The following is a 13,690-nucleotide window of genomic DNA, read 5'->3' on the forward strand; positions in this document are numbered from 1 at the left end:
CACACTATCCATATAATGAATGTCTCCTTCACAAAAAGAATCATATCATAATAATTGTCATGTTCAAAATCATCACAAGCAAAATAATTTCTTGCTTTAATTTTGCTTTTAATAACTTTCATAAGGCATGACAAAATATTTTTGGCGTATCATATGCATGCGACCAATGATATATTCATGTAACTACACAATAATGTTCATTATCTTTCTTTTTCTCAAACCTCCCTTAGAGGCGAGTTGTAGTATTTATCCAACTATGCACAAGTACATTATTATGCATAATCTTTATCATATATATATTTTCACATTCACTTTCAGGAATGAGTATGCAATCTCAATGTTTATCACAAGTCACATTCTCTTCAAAGAATTTCTCCCTTTTTATAATTACCATAGTGATAACTATTATTATTTTGGCCTTTCGCACGCCCACATTCATTGGTCAACCACTTGTCTTTATTTAGACTTATCATGCACTGCTATCACATTCACTTCAAGAATGGAGCAAATCAAGTGGGACAAGCTTCATGCTTTTTCATGAAAATTACATTATTTTTTCTTTAGTTATTATTATTATCAATATGGTGCATTAGGACTCAAACCCAATGCCTTACCCATATAAAGGCATGCTAGGCCATAATACGTTGGAACTTGAATCCAACGTCTTTTCATCAATATAGTGCGTTGGGACTTGAACCCATTGTCTTACCCTCAATCTTTGGCATAATGGGCCAAAATTCACTAGGACTCGCACTCGAGCCTTTAAAATATTATTACTTCATAATTATAGGCATAAGTAAATTAACTTTCAAGAAGACATATATAACTATTTCAATCTTGAAACAGTTCCTCTGCAACAAAAATGCTAGTTAGGATATATGCCATTTTTTTTTCAAATGATACAATCACTTTTACATTTTAATAAATTAATTAGGGGAAATGTGCAGATAACCTATAACCACTTATATTTCAAAGATTATAAGAACTTCACCAAAAAAATCCAATACGGAGGAATGAGCCTTATGTTTCTAGCAAAAATATTTAAGGCTTAATGCATAACTGTGACTATTATAAATTATAATTTATATTGATTGTATATTCGAATGCTAAATTTGCAAGGTACTGTAAAATCGCCTACATATTTGATAATTTTGCTTTCAATGAAATACATCGTGTGATGGTAAAAATATTATTATTAAATTACCTTAATAATTATCTATCATAGTATGTAAAAGGTTAGAACATATATATACGTTGGAATATTATATTTGCCCTATAAGAGATGTAGCAAATAAAGACATATCTTTCCAGTTCTTTATTTCAGTGGATACAATTGAAAAAAATATTTTAACTAAATACTGCACATAAAGTTAATGCAAAGATATGAAAGTATGAATGAGTTTAGATGGATGTAAAACTTATCTTTGTATTATCATCCAAGATATTTTTTATTGTACTTGATCTCATTGTCTGCTTATAATTTACATAGTCTTGACGTAGAAGATCATGAAATGAGCAATTCGTGCTGATAACGTGTTATAAAATAAAAGCAATTTAGTAAAACATGAAGACATGTTATGAAATAAAAGCAATTTAGTAAAATATGAACAAGAAATAGAGATAGAGAGAAGGAAGAGATTTTTTTCTTCAATTGTGTGTATTTTCCTATCTATTACAAGACCTTTATATAGGCATAAAAAGTGAAGAAAAATATGTCACTGAATATGTCATTAAGCATAAAAATATGTCATTGAATATGCCATTAAGCATTTGAGAAGATCATGGAGGAAGAGTAGACATCCACCATAATTTGATTTTTCTTATAACATACATGTAATAATATAGACAAATAACTATAGAATGCAAGTATTAGTAACTACTTTTATGGACTAAATAACTTTATACTTAATCCATGGCTTCATTCAAAGTGTAATATAAAAGAGAGAGAAAAGAAAAGGACATATCAACAAACTAACTGACAAAAGGAAGAGCTCAGAGCTAACTTCAATTTGAAGCCAATATTATTATGCAACATCTGCTTCAAGATTTTGACTCTCCACGTAATAGTGTTTAAAACCAAATATCAGATAACCATTTTATTTTTACATTAACTTCTAAATTTCATTTCTCAAAAAAAATCCTTTACCTCAAAATGCCGTCATATCCAAAAAACTTTAATGCCCGAACATCCTCCTCGTACTACTTCCACAACTCCCGTAGATCAACAATCTTAATCCTATGTTTTCTTCTCATTTTTACTGGCTTTTTTTCTGTGTTTATTGTAATTTTGAGGCGGGGTTTAGGATACAACTGTAAATATGCTAAGCCCAGATCTGTTTCTGTTCTTTGGGATGGAACTGTGAGTAAAGGAAATGGGCTTTCTGATGGAGAATATAAGAGGCAAAAAGTTATGGGCTTTGTTGGTATTCAGACCGGGTTTGGATCGGTTGCTCGCCGGCGTTCGTTAAGGCAGACTTGGTTTCCCTCCGATCATCAAGGGCTTCAAAAGTATTGCCTTTTTCTATATCCAAATGTTAATATTTTTTAATGGACTAAGTTGTATAGGTTAATGGTGTAAAGATTTTAACATCTTAACTTGCTCTGTAGGTTGATAGTGTAAAGATTTTAACATCTCGTTAGGTTATTACTATTGTTTGTTGCTTTGTTTTCTCTGTTACTTGAGCCGAATCTATCGGAAATAGCGTCTCTAACTTTATATAAGGTAGGGGTAATTATGCGTGCACAATATACTTCCTAGACCCCCTTATAGGATTACACAGGGTTTTTTGTTGGTAGGTTATGGTGTTAGATTTTGGTTTCACATGTTAACTTGCTCTTTGGACGCGAATGGAGCAGAATTGATTCATTAACCGACCCCAACTAGTTTGGATTGAGGCATAGTTGTTTGATTAATAGATTTTAACTCTCTCTACTCCAATTTCAGTTTATCTATTTACTTTTGAAAGCCTTGGGGTAGCTACATTTTCTTTTTGAAAACAAAAAAGGCAGGTTCTTTGCGTTTATGTAGCTTTAGGGACAAAGATGCAGTAGGTATACTTACAGTATACCTTAAATAATTTTTGAATATCAGCAAGATATGGTGGTACTACTTACTACAAAGTTTGTTTTCTTTCTAACCAAAATGAAAATCTATTTCAAACAATTTCATGTTCTTTGAATCATTTGTCATGTGCTGGCTATTTTATCTGACTGTGTCCTGAAACTTGACCGACAAGAACTTATGTGAAGTTTACCAATATGTTGTAGATTATTAGCTTAAATAAAGCATGCGAAAATGGGATGGAATGAGACATAACACTTATAGTAGAGTCACTAAGCTCAAGAACAAAAGAGAGGGAAGGAGCTTACTGGCTGGAAGAACTTGAGAGAATAAATTCATCAGGCACTTCTTTGAAAGTTATTTTATTTTTTCACTAAGAACTTCAACAGACACTTGAAGCATGGTTGATTGAAATCCTGATAAATTTCCAAAGATTTCTATAGTAAATTCTCCTATTCAGCTCTTCCTCTTGAATTTTTGAAACATTCACTCTAGCCTTTTCCAATAACCTTGCCTATGTGTATATGCATTGACCTGTCAACTACTTGTATATGTAGTTGTTACTACCCCGTATTCGTGAAATCTGCTTGACTGTATTTTGCTGAATCGGCTGAATGATTCAGGTTAGAAGAAGCCACTGGCTTGGCTTTTAGATTTGTTATTGGTAGAACAAGTGATAAATCGAAGATGTCAGCGCTCAGGAGAGAGGTAGCAGAATATGATGATTTTATACTATTAGATATTGAAGAAGAGTACAGTAAGCTCCCATACAAAACGTTAGTTCTAACATTTATTTTTCACTACTTCCTTCCGTTCGTGATTTACACTTACGCATGATGCTTTTACAGCTTAGCTTTCTTCAAAGCAGCCTATGCACTTTACGATTCCGAGTTCTATGTCAAAGCTGATGATGACATATATTTACGGCCAGGTAGCTAGAATTATGATGCTTTGTTATTCTTCTTGTTCTTTACTTGAGGTCTGAATGAAATGATTAACATAATGTTGTTTTGATATTCTATGAACAGATCGGCTTTCACTGCTCTTGGCCAAAGAGCGGTCTCACTCACAGACGTACCTTGGTTGCATGAAAAAAGGTCCAGTTTTCACTGACCCCAAGCTCAAATGGTTAGTCTGATACGAGTTTCCTATATGCTGAGACAATCGGCAAGATACTGTTTTCATGTTTATTTGCTCTAAACGCGCGAAGGGCATTCCAAGAAGTGGGAATTTTGTTGTATTTTGATGGCTGAAGATTTTTACTGCTAGTGAGTTTTGTACACACATGACACAACAGATCTCAGAGGAAAGAGTACTTGTGTTTTGGGAGTTTACCAATGTTGAAGTAGCTAGAGAGCTACTAAACAAACTCCACTTATCCTAAACTACAACTCGATTCCTAAACAGACTAGGATGCATTATTGGCCTTCTGAAAGTAAAATGAAGAAAGCTGGTGAATAGGATATTAAATGCACTAATTAAGACTGCACTAAACGAAGATAAATTCCAGGCAGCAAATAAATTAAACCATCTTCGAAATTTCAGAACTCCTTTAATGTTTTATGCTACTCGATTATTTAATGGACTGCATGAAATCCAGTGGATCATTTTTGTGTTCTTTATTAGTGTGATGTCAATTTCAAGTCTTGTTCTCGCTTCGTATATTAACATCAACTTCCATGTCAGTATCAGTACACTGACTGATACTGAGAGAAGCATTCTTTGGGAAAGATCAACACTAGTTTCCTGGCAAAAGTTCTGAGTACATGTCAAAGATATTTCTCTGGCTGAACCGCAACTTAGAACCGATTGAAGCAATAAAATACAGTTAGACAAACAGGAAAGAAGCTTAATTATCTTCTTTTAGACTGAGAGATGAAAACGTTAATATACGCAAAAAGGTTTCCTGTCTAAATTTTGAGTAAAGGACGAAGATATTTCTCTTGCTCAGGGAAATATCAGAACGAACTGAGGTAACAAAATAGAGTGAGAGAAATAGGAAAGAAGCTTTTCTTCCTTTTTCTATTTTGGTTTTTCTATTTTTATTGATGTGTGGGTATTTTCTTTGTTCAGAATGAATTATCTTCTTCTCACTTTTCCTTTTCCACTTCTTTTTTTTCTTTTTCCTTTGAGGGCTAAAGTCAACAGTGACAATCAAGACACGAAAGCTTAAGCTTGTTGGACTTAGATGTGATTCTCGCCTCCCAATTCGGCATACAAACTGCGTAAATATTATTAACAAATGTGATGTCCTAAAACAAGATGCCCAAGCTCATTCCCAAAATTGTATTTCTGAAGTTATGATTCTCGTTTTAGGTATTCTCCCCCTCTTATTTACTTATTCATTTATTTTTGATCATTAGCAACCAACCCAAAATATGATCATTAGCAGTTTATGCCTGTTAATAGATGCTGTGGAGCTTGTGACAATGATGAGAAAAAGAAGATGTAGATAAATACTTACCAATGACTAAATGTGAATGAAAAATGTGTTGTTGTGTTGTCTATTATCAGGATTATTGTTGTTCTTATCCTCAGTATTGTCTGATTTGTCTCAATGAATCTGTACAACTATTACAGGTATGAACCACTTTCATCTATTCTGGGGAAGGAGTATTTTCTGCATGCTTATGGTCCTATTTATGCTCTCTCTGCTGATGTTGTTGCAAGTTTGGTTGCCCTGAGGAACAACAGGCAAGTGTGATTTATTCAAATATTTCTGTCACTCATCTGTTCTGAAGTGATTTTTGTCATCAGAAAAATTTTTTCTGTCTATAGCAGTAGGAGGAAGCTTTTCCTGTGTATGATGTAAGACTTAATTCAAGAGCATCTGCTAACTATTCACAAATTGATGCTTCTCTTTTTCTCCAACTTGAGTAATGGTAACATGAAATTTTAAAAGATGTAACTAATGAAGTAGCTTGTTTCATCTGAGCTAAGGTTATTGATCGGAAGTCGAGCATTGTTAAAATATAGGGAAGAAAGAGGATCTGCTGGCAATTTTTTGACATGATTAGATGATTTTGCTGTAAAACTAGAATTATCAAAAACAGACATTTTTTCAGTACATTTTAGCAACGAGAAGTTGCAGTTATAACTCTTAAGTTGAGAATATATATGGACATTTGGAAGATCACAAAACTAGATTTAACACGAGTTCTTTATTTGTAAAAATCTGGGTATATCCTTTTAAATACACTTTTTTGCCTATCATCTCAATCACACTGTTTTTGGGATACATTTCTTTATTTTATTGAGCCTTCTGCCTCTGCTTGTTTCTAGTCAAAGGGAGTGATAACTAATCAGTTATTCCTTTTTTCTATGAATTCTCAGTTTCCGAATGTTTAGCAATGAGGACGTTACCATTGGAGCCTGGATGCTTGCAATGAACGTCAATCATGAGAATAATAAGCAATTATGTGAACCAGAGTGTACGCCGTCGTCCATTGCTGTGTGGGATATCCCAAAGTGTTCAGGTTTGTCCTCTAATCTTTCATTAAGAGAACCATTCCAATAAGCTCTCGCAGTCATCAATTGTGTTGGAACACATAGCAAATATGTTTTTGCTTTGGTACATCCTGGATGATGAAATTCGAACGTTTAGCAATGCAGATGAAAAACTGTTTGATTTTGTCTACTTCCTATACACGGTACACATATTGCTACAAAGAATATCCAACATGTACTATTAGCTAATAAACTATATTAGTGATGGTGGAAATAACAATCTTATAATGTACAAATATATTGACTATTTTGACACTTGGTTTCTTTATCATTGATCTCTGTGTTCTGTTTGCACATTGTCTCGTCTCGAAATTCTATGAAACACTAAATGATGTTTCTATAAGATGCCCGAAATTCGTTTAGTATGGTTAACCAACAAGGTAGCATAACTCCTTTTCCATAAGCACTACTTTCCCTGGTATCTGGTGCGATTAGCGCACCTCTGAACCAGCTAGATGACTTAGCAAGTAATTTGATAAGATTTCAGATATTGACTATATTTCTTCCTGTTCTTTCCAACTATCTGATAGCATTCTTTCATTGATTGTATCCTTTAGGTCTGTGTAATCCCGAGAAGAAAATGTTGGAACTTCATGCAAACGACATCTGCTCAAAGAGTCCCACTCTACCATCAGATGATGAGTAGATCTATCCTGTTCTCTCGGACTAATGAGCGTAGTCAATGTTACTGCTGGATTTTTGTCTCCACTGAAAGTCACATATTCATTTTGTAAGCTACATATGAGGTAGATATAAGAAATATATTTTTCCACTGATGTGCACAAAACTTAAAGGGAGTGTTATGAACAGTGATCAATGATTCATATAGCATTATAGCTGACCTCAACTTGCTTGGGATTGAGGTGTAGTTGTTGTTGTACTTATGTTGCACAGAGCGAACAGAATTTTAATACTAGTAAAGAAGATTTTCTATTGCAACTGTTTGTGCTTGGTTTAGGAGTAAGAGATTCTCTACCTTGATTCTCTGTCGTGTTAATCAACTATTAACTGCAATTATGTGAGTTCAAAACCACATTAGTCATGCCAAAGAGTTTCAGTGTATCTTACATTAAGTGACTAAGATGTTTGTATGATAACTTAGTATAACATTTCATAGCATTGACCAACAAAATCAGGTTGTTGGGCTATTATATGTTACAATGAGAGTCATGACCGATATGTAACATTCTAGGAAAATTCGACAAAACAAGAGGAAGATGCTAGGTATATAAGAAAACAAGTCTTAGACCATGATGATGATGCATTTTAACGTCGTTCTTATGTATGTATAATCTAATGTGGAATGTGCTTAGTCTCATGTCTTGACATGTTGGTGATGATTTACCCATAGGCATGCATTTTGTCAAGAAGTTTGTAGACTTAGAGGTCAATGAGAAATGAAATTATAATGTAAAAAGTTTACTTGATATTTATATGTATTATTAGCCAAGATTGAACAAAAAAAATCTGCAAATAGAAGTGTGAATACTAGAACAACCATGCTATAAAGCTATAAAACTGACAGTGTATATATAACTTAACCTCTTTCTTTAATGAGAAATTGATCAGCCACCTTTATATTCCATTCCAGACACTCTAACCAAGTTGCCTAAAGATCCAAGAGGAAATTACACCCAGAAACATTGAAAATGGATGGTCTTGAATTTTTGACCCCCCGCTTGCCCCATGGGTAAACCTTTAGGGGTCGTTTGGTTGGAAAGAAGTTATCCCAGGATTAGTTATCCCGGGATTAGTTATCCCGAGATTAATTATTCCACCTTTCCATGGGGATAAAAAAATACTACAATATCGGGATAACTAATACCGGGATTAATTATATTACAATTTTCTTCCAACCAAACATGGGATAAACTCTTCTTAAATTTAGTCCCGGGATTAATTATTCTTTATCCCTCATACCAAACGAGCCCTTAAGGTCAAAAGTCAAACGTGTTATCCATGGAGAAAGCGAGGGGCAATAGTAGTTAAACTTGAAGTTCTGCCTATGGGACAAGCGGATCGAAAAATCAATAGTTGTACCGAAATGTCCTATTTGTGCAAATCACCCAAGATCCAAAAGAAGAATTAACCCAAATAGCCGCGCACCTAATCTTTTAAACTAAAAATGACCCGTAGATATATAAGATATGTATAATTCATATATAATATGTGTATAATTATGTATAATCTATGTATACCGGTTAGACAACGTAAACAGTGAATCTGACCGACTATTTGTGTAACAATCCCGATCCAAAATGTGCCAAGCCCACGGAAACTTCCAAGATTGGGCTTCTTATGAAGTGGACCTTTCATCCTCTAGTGAATTATTGGGCTCTAAATTTGGTTATTGGGCTAAGCAAACTGAATATTGGGCTGGCCAAACAGGTACTTAGTTTCTTGGAGAAGGATTACACATAGCTTTATGTTACTGTAATTTGTTTTAATTATTATCAAAATTAATACACAAACAACTCAATTACTTGAATACCTGTTTTAAAAATTTTAAAACTTGCGGTATTAAAACATGCTATAACATTTGTATGGCTATAAACACTTGCTTTTAAGGGTAAAATAAGAAATTTAAGTTAAATTATTTTTAAATTTAGAAAAAAAGTTATTCTTTTTTAAACAAAATAATTAAAAAAATATGTTCACGTAAATTGAAACGTAAGTATGAGTACATGACTTGTATACAGGTTTATGTTACTCGAACTCTCTGAAAATATTATCGTGCGCTTGTCAAATCCTTCAAAAGTAGTACATTTTTTAAGGATCCAATATAGGTGCGGCAACATTTTAGAAAGTTCGCGCAACATAAATACAGGTCCAAGATCAAGGGTGGATCTAATGCAAGGTTTACGGATTTTCGTGAACTCGGTAACTTTTGCGTAGATCCTGTATTTATACTAAAAACTTCATTCAAAGTATAAGAATATTTAGCTTGGAACCCATTTCATTAATCCAATTATTATGTATATTAACTTGAGATCGTTGTAGGAACTCATAAACTTAAAATTCTGAATTCAATAATAGCACTATTTGACATACCCTTTTGTGTCCTTTGATCTACATGACATTATTCTAGGTACATATGTCAAACACAAAATTTTATATGACTATCATTATAGGTGACGACTGAACAGAAAATTATATAAACAAATCTAACCTAAGGTTGTGCCAAAGTTTCTTTTCTGACTATCAAAGGATGTGGTGCAGTGGATGTGGTTGGTCCTCCCTTGACCAGATGTCTCGAGTTTGAGTCTTGGGTATGAAAAAATTCTTGGTAGGGAGCGCTACCCTCCGAATGGGACCCTACCCGACACGAATCTAAATATAATCGAGCTCCAATGCAGGTACCGGACACCGGGTGAGAAACCCAAAAAAAAGTTTCTTTTCTGAACAACAAAGATTCAGATGCATATGAATTGAAAACTAAGAAAAATATCAATGTAACAGAAATGGCCAGTGAAGAACTTAACGACAAAATATTCACTGGCCAAGACATGAGGAAAACTCTCTTTCTTGAGTAACTTTTAATTACTCTGATTTCTGAATATGCCCATACCCTTTTCTCTTTCTTTTTCTTTTATTTTTTCAGATTTTCCTAAATACAAGGAATCCAATGAACCCCATGAGCTGACAACTAAGATTAATACCATATATATACCATCAAAGAATCGGGATCGATGGATAAGATCTCTTCACTCGTAATAAAAGGTATCGGGTTCGAGCTTGAAGAATAAAAACAATATAATATAAAAAACTTTTGCCTTTAATAGACCTATATGGTTCAAATTCAGATTAGTCGGAGTCCCATTACGAATACCGAGTACTCGGTGGAAAAGAGAAAAAAAAATAATATTATTAGCTTATATTTTATATTTGGTCATGTGGTTTTTCCAATAGATAATAATATCTCATGGAGGATAAAGGACAGAGTTCTTATTGCTAGCCTGGTTAAGCTACCAATTAGAGATTTTCAAGACTTGGATATTTGGAATGGAATCTATTGCTTATATTTTCCAATATCAATAGTATAATGAACATTGAAAATAATATTTTATTTTATTCTGTACAGCAAGTAACTTATCTTAGTTTTTAGAAAACTAATTCTATCTTTTTAGCAGCTACATGTAATTATCTTTTAAGATCAAATAAAGTAAAAAAGGCATTGTCTAATGCAATCACAAACCTAGCAGGTATCTCAATTCCACCACATCACAGGATATATATATATATATATACACACACACACACTATTTCGGTTTCACTTTACATGATTTTCTAAAGGTTTGATTTCCGTTAACTACCAGATGCCATGTTTTAAATTAAATATTGCAAAAGCAATTTTTTTGCCTAACTCTCACTCTACATGACAGTCATTGAGAATATTTGTAAAATATATAAATTGCATGGACATGTGAAAAGAAACGTAGGATAAATCAATAAAGGTTAAAACAATAATAATACGATAAAAATGCATGAGTTGTGGTAAGTTGGATAGAATCTTTCCATTTTGAGCTTTCAAGTTAAAATTATCAGAGGTTGTTTTTCTTAATAAACTTATGCGACGCAGATATGGATTAATTAGGGTATTGGACACAGTGGCAGATTCAGAATTTTTATTAAGGGTGTTAAAATATAAAAAAGTAAATATACCAAAAAATTAAGGGGAGTCAATATATAACATATATACATATAAAAAAAAATTTACCTACCTATCTATACAATATATTTTTTCCGCAAAGGGATATCATTTGACTCCCCTTCCTGTAAGCTGGCTCCACCACTGATCGGACATAGGTGAAAGATAAAAATAAAATAAAGATATATAAAAAAATATATTATGAGTTTCATGTATTCCAAATTTGCAAGGGAATCTGTGAAGGAAGGGAGCCAATCAAGTAGTTTTTTCAGAGGAAAATCTGACAAATGATGATCTTTGTGTTTGGAGTTTTCTCTTAGTATAACTTTGTGAGACCGTACCTCTTATCCCTCACCATTCTATTTCTTGCTTTTTGTCTTTAAATACAACCCTAAATTAGAGCACCCTTCTGTCTTTCATGTGCCATTGCAGTTTCTTGAAAGCATAAAAAAAAATTATTAGAGAGAAAAATAAAGAGTAAGATGAATGTAAATTAAATGATGGTACATAACGTATCTCGAAAGTACAGAAAACAGCCGCAGCCTAAAGGTCAAGTGATATGACATAGACAACCTACTCTAATGCTAATATTGTCGGCTGCTTTCACGGTTCGAACCCGTGACCCAAAGGCGTATCCAAGTTGAGGGATATGGGTTCACGTGAACGCGTACTCCTCTCATAAACCATGTATAACAATGTTATATTTTTTTAAAATTACTTAAATATATGTGCGTGGATGCATGCTCAAAGACTATTATGGTGCAATTATTATTGGGTGCATCTCTACAAGTGAAATTGACAGTTTAAATCCCACTGTGAACGATCTTGTTTTCGGCACGGAGTATATGTGTGCGTGAAAATTACTAAAATTTCAAAAAAAATATAATTATAAACCTATAATTTTAAAGTGTAGTGGGTCATGGTAAAGTTAAACCATCCAAATATAAATTCTAGATCTTCCTCTTCATAGTAGTGCACTCATCCTCTTAAAATTTTGTATCCATCTCTGTCACGACCTATAGATCACACAAATACAATTTTATCATTGTTCTAAGGCGCTCTTTGAAAGAGTAAGAGGAATGTTACTTTTAATCGGAGTTCAAAAGACTATTCAATTGCATGCCATTAATTACCAGATTGTAGTAATGGAGTATGGTCAAATTATGGTGCATTCCATTTTATTTTATACATAAATAGTTTTGAGCCCAAAATAATATATTCAAAACTCACTCTAAATCCACCGCTAAGGAAAGAAATTAAAAGGTATAATTGAGGTTTTACTTTATTTGACATACTTTTTTATTTATTTTTATTTTAAAAAGAATGATATTATTCTAAATTTAAAACTTTAGAACCTTAAATTTTTTATTTTGCACTTGATGTTATTATTTTATAACCACATAATATGTGATCATGATCATGGGCAAAGCCTAGGGGCGGAAGGGGTTCATTGCACCCCTTCGCCAAAAATTTACACTATATATACGAGGTTAAAAATATATATAATATACACATATGTTAGATATTAAATTCTCTTGACTTTTTCATATGCTTAATTCATTATATTTTGAATCCCTTTACTGAAATTTCTGATACTCTACCATTGATCATGACATATTTAATTAAGACCACAAGTTCTAATATCTACCTTTCTCAAATTTTGTATTCGGTCCGGTACCGTTGTATAAAATGAAACGAATATAACACATTTGAAGAAAAGAGATATAAAGAACACCATCAAAGGTTATAATAGACTACTAAGTCTTTTTCAATTCTTAATCAGATGTTTCGGATTTGAGCCTTTAGTATGAAGTCGCGCCGATTAGGAGGGCACGCTATTTTCCCAAAATGGGACTTTTCAGCGCAAATCCAACTTAGTCCGACATCAAAATAAGTACCGAACAACGGATTTAAAAAAAACAAAAAAGACATATAAAGGATAAATGAAAGAAAGGGAAACGTCAGGTTAGCCATAGGCTACACAGAAAGAAGCTTTATATGAAGGATTCCATTCTCTGCAAAATGGAAATGAGTTCCATATCTCAGCTCCAGTAATCTCCACAGTCACAGATTTCAAAAACAAATCATGGGATTTTTTTTGCTCTTCTTCATTGGCCATGTGTTTATCACGTGCCCTTTCAGAACCATCCACATCCTCGATCTATCTGATGTTCTTATCCACAAACAGATAGTGATGTTAAACGGCATCTCTGATCATATCCAACATCTCTAATCTTCTTTCTTGATTTCTGTCTTGTTATTGGAATAGGTATTTAGATCATTTTGAGGAAGAAAATTTCAAACGTAAAACTCGTATATTGCATAGTAAATTATACTCCAACTTATAGTAATGAGTTTCAATAGTTTATAAAATAAAATAAAATCGTTCAGTGCACAAAATATTTTTCGTTCACGCAAAGTCCGATAAAGGACCACATTCAGCAGGCTCCCCTTCCGTTTCAGTAGTTTAGGTA

At 33.2% G+C, this 13,690-nt stretch overlaps 1 protein-coding gene across 1 annotated transcript; it reads left to right on the forward strand.

The window, feature by feature from the left end:
• Positions 1-2,016: 2,016 nt before the first annotated feature.
• LOC107817679 (putative beta-1,3-galactosyltransferase 14) lies at positions 2,017-7,507 on the forward strand. The gene is made up of 7 exons (XM_016643543.2): positions 2,017-2,508; positions 3,685-3,837; positions 3,910-3,992; positions 4,090-4,189; positions 5,642-5,755; positions 6,395-6,537; positions 7,126-7,507. Exons 1-7 carry the CDS (start codon positions 2,153-2,155, stop codon positions 7,212-7,214), a joined length of 1,038 nt encoding a protein of 345 aa, XP_016499029.2. The 5' UTR covers positions 2,017-2,152; the 3' UTR covers positions 7,215-7,507.
• The last annotated feature ends 6,183 nt before the right edge of the window (positions 7,508-13,690 follow it).

The sequence above is a fragment of the Nicotiana tabacum genome, chromosome 12, assembly GCF_000715075.1.
Source record: "Nicotiana tabacum cultivar K326 chromosome 12, ASM71507v2, whole genome shotgun sequence".
NCBI classification, from domain to species: Eukaryota; Viridiplantae; Streptophyta; class Magnoliopsida; order Solanales; family Solanaceae; genus Nicotiana; species Nicotiana tabacum.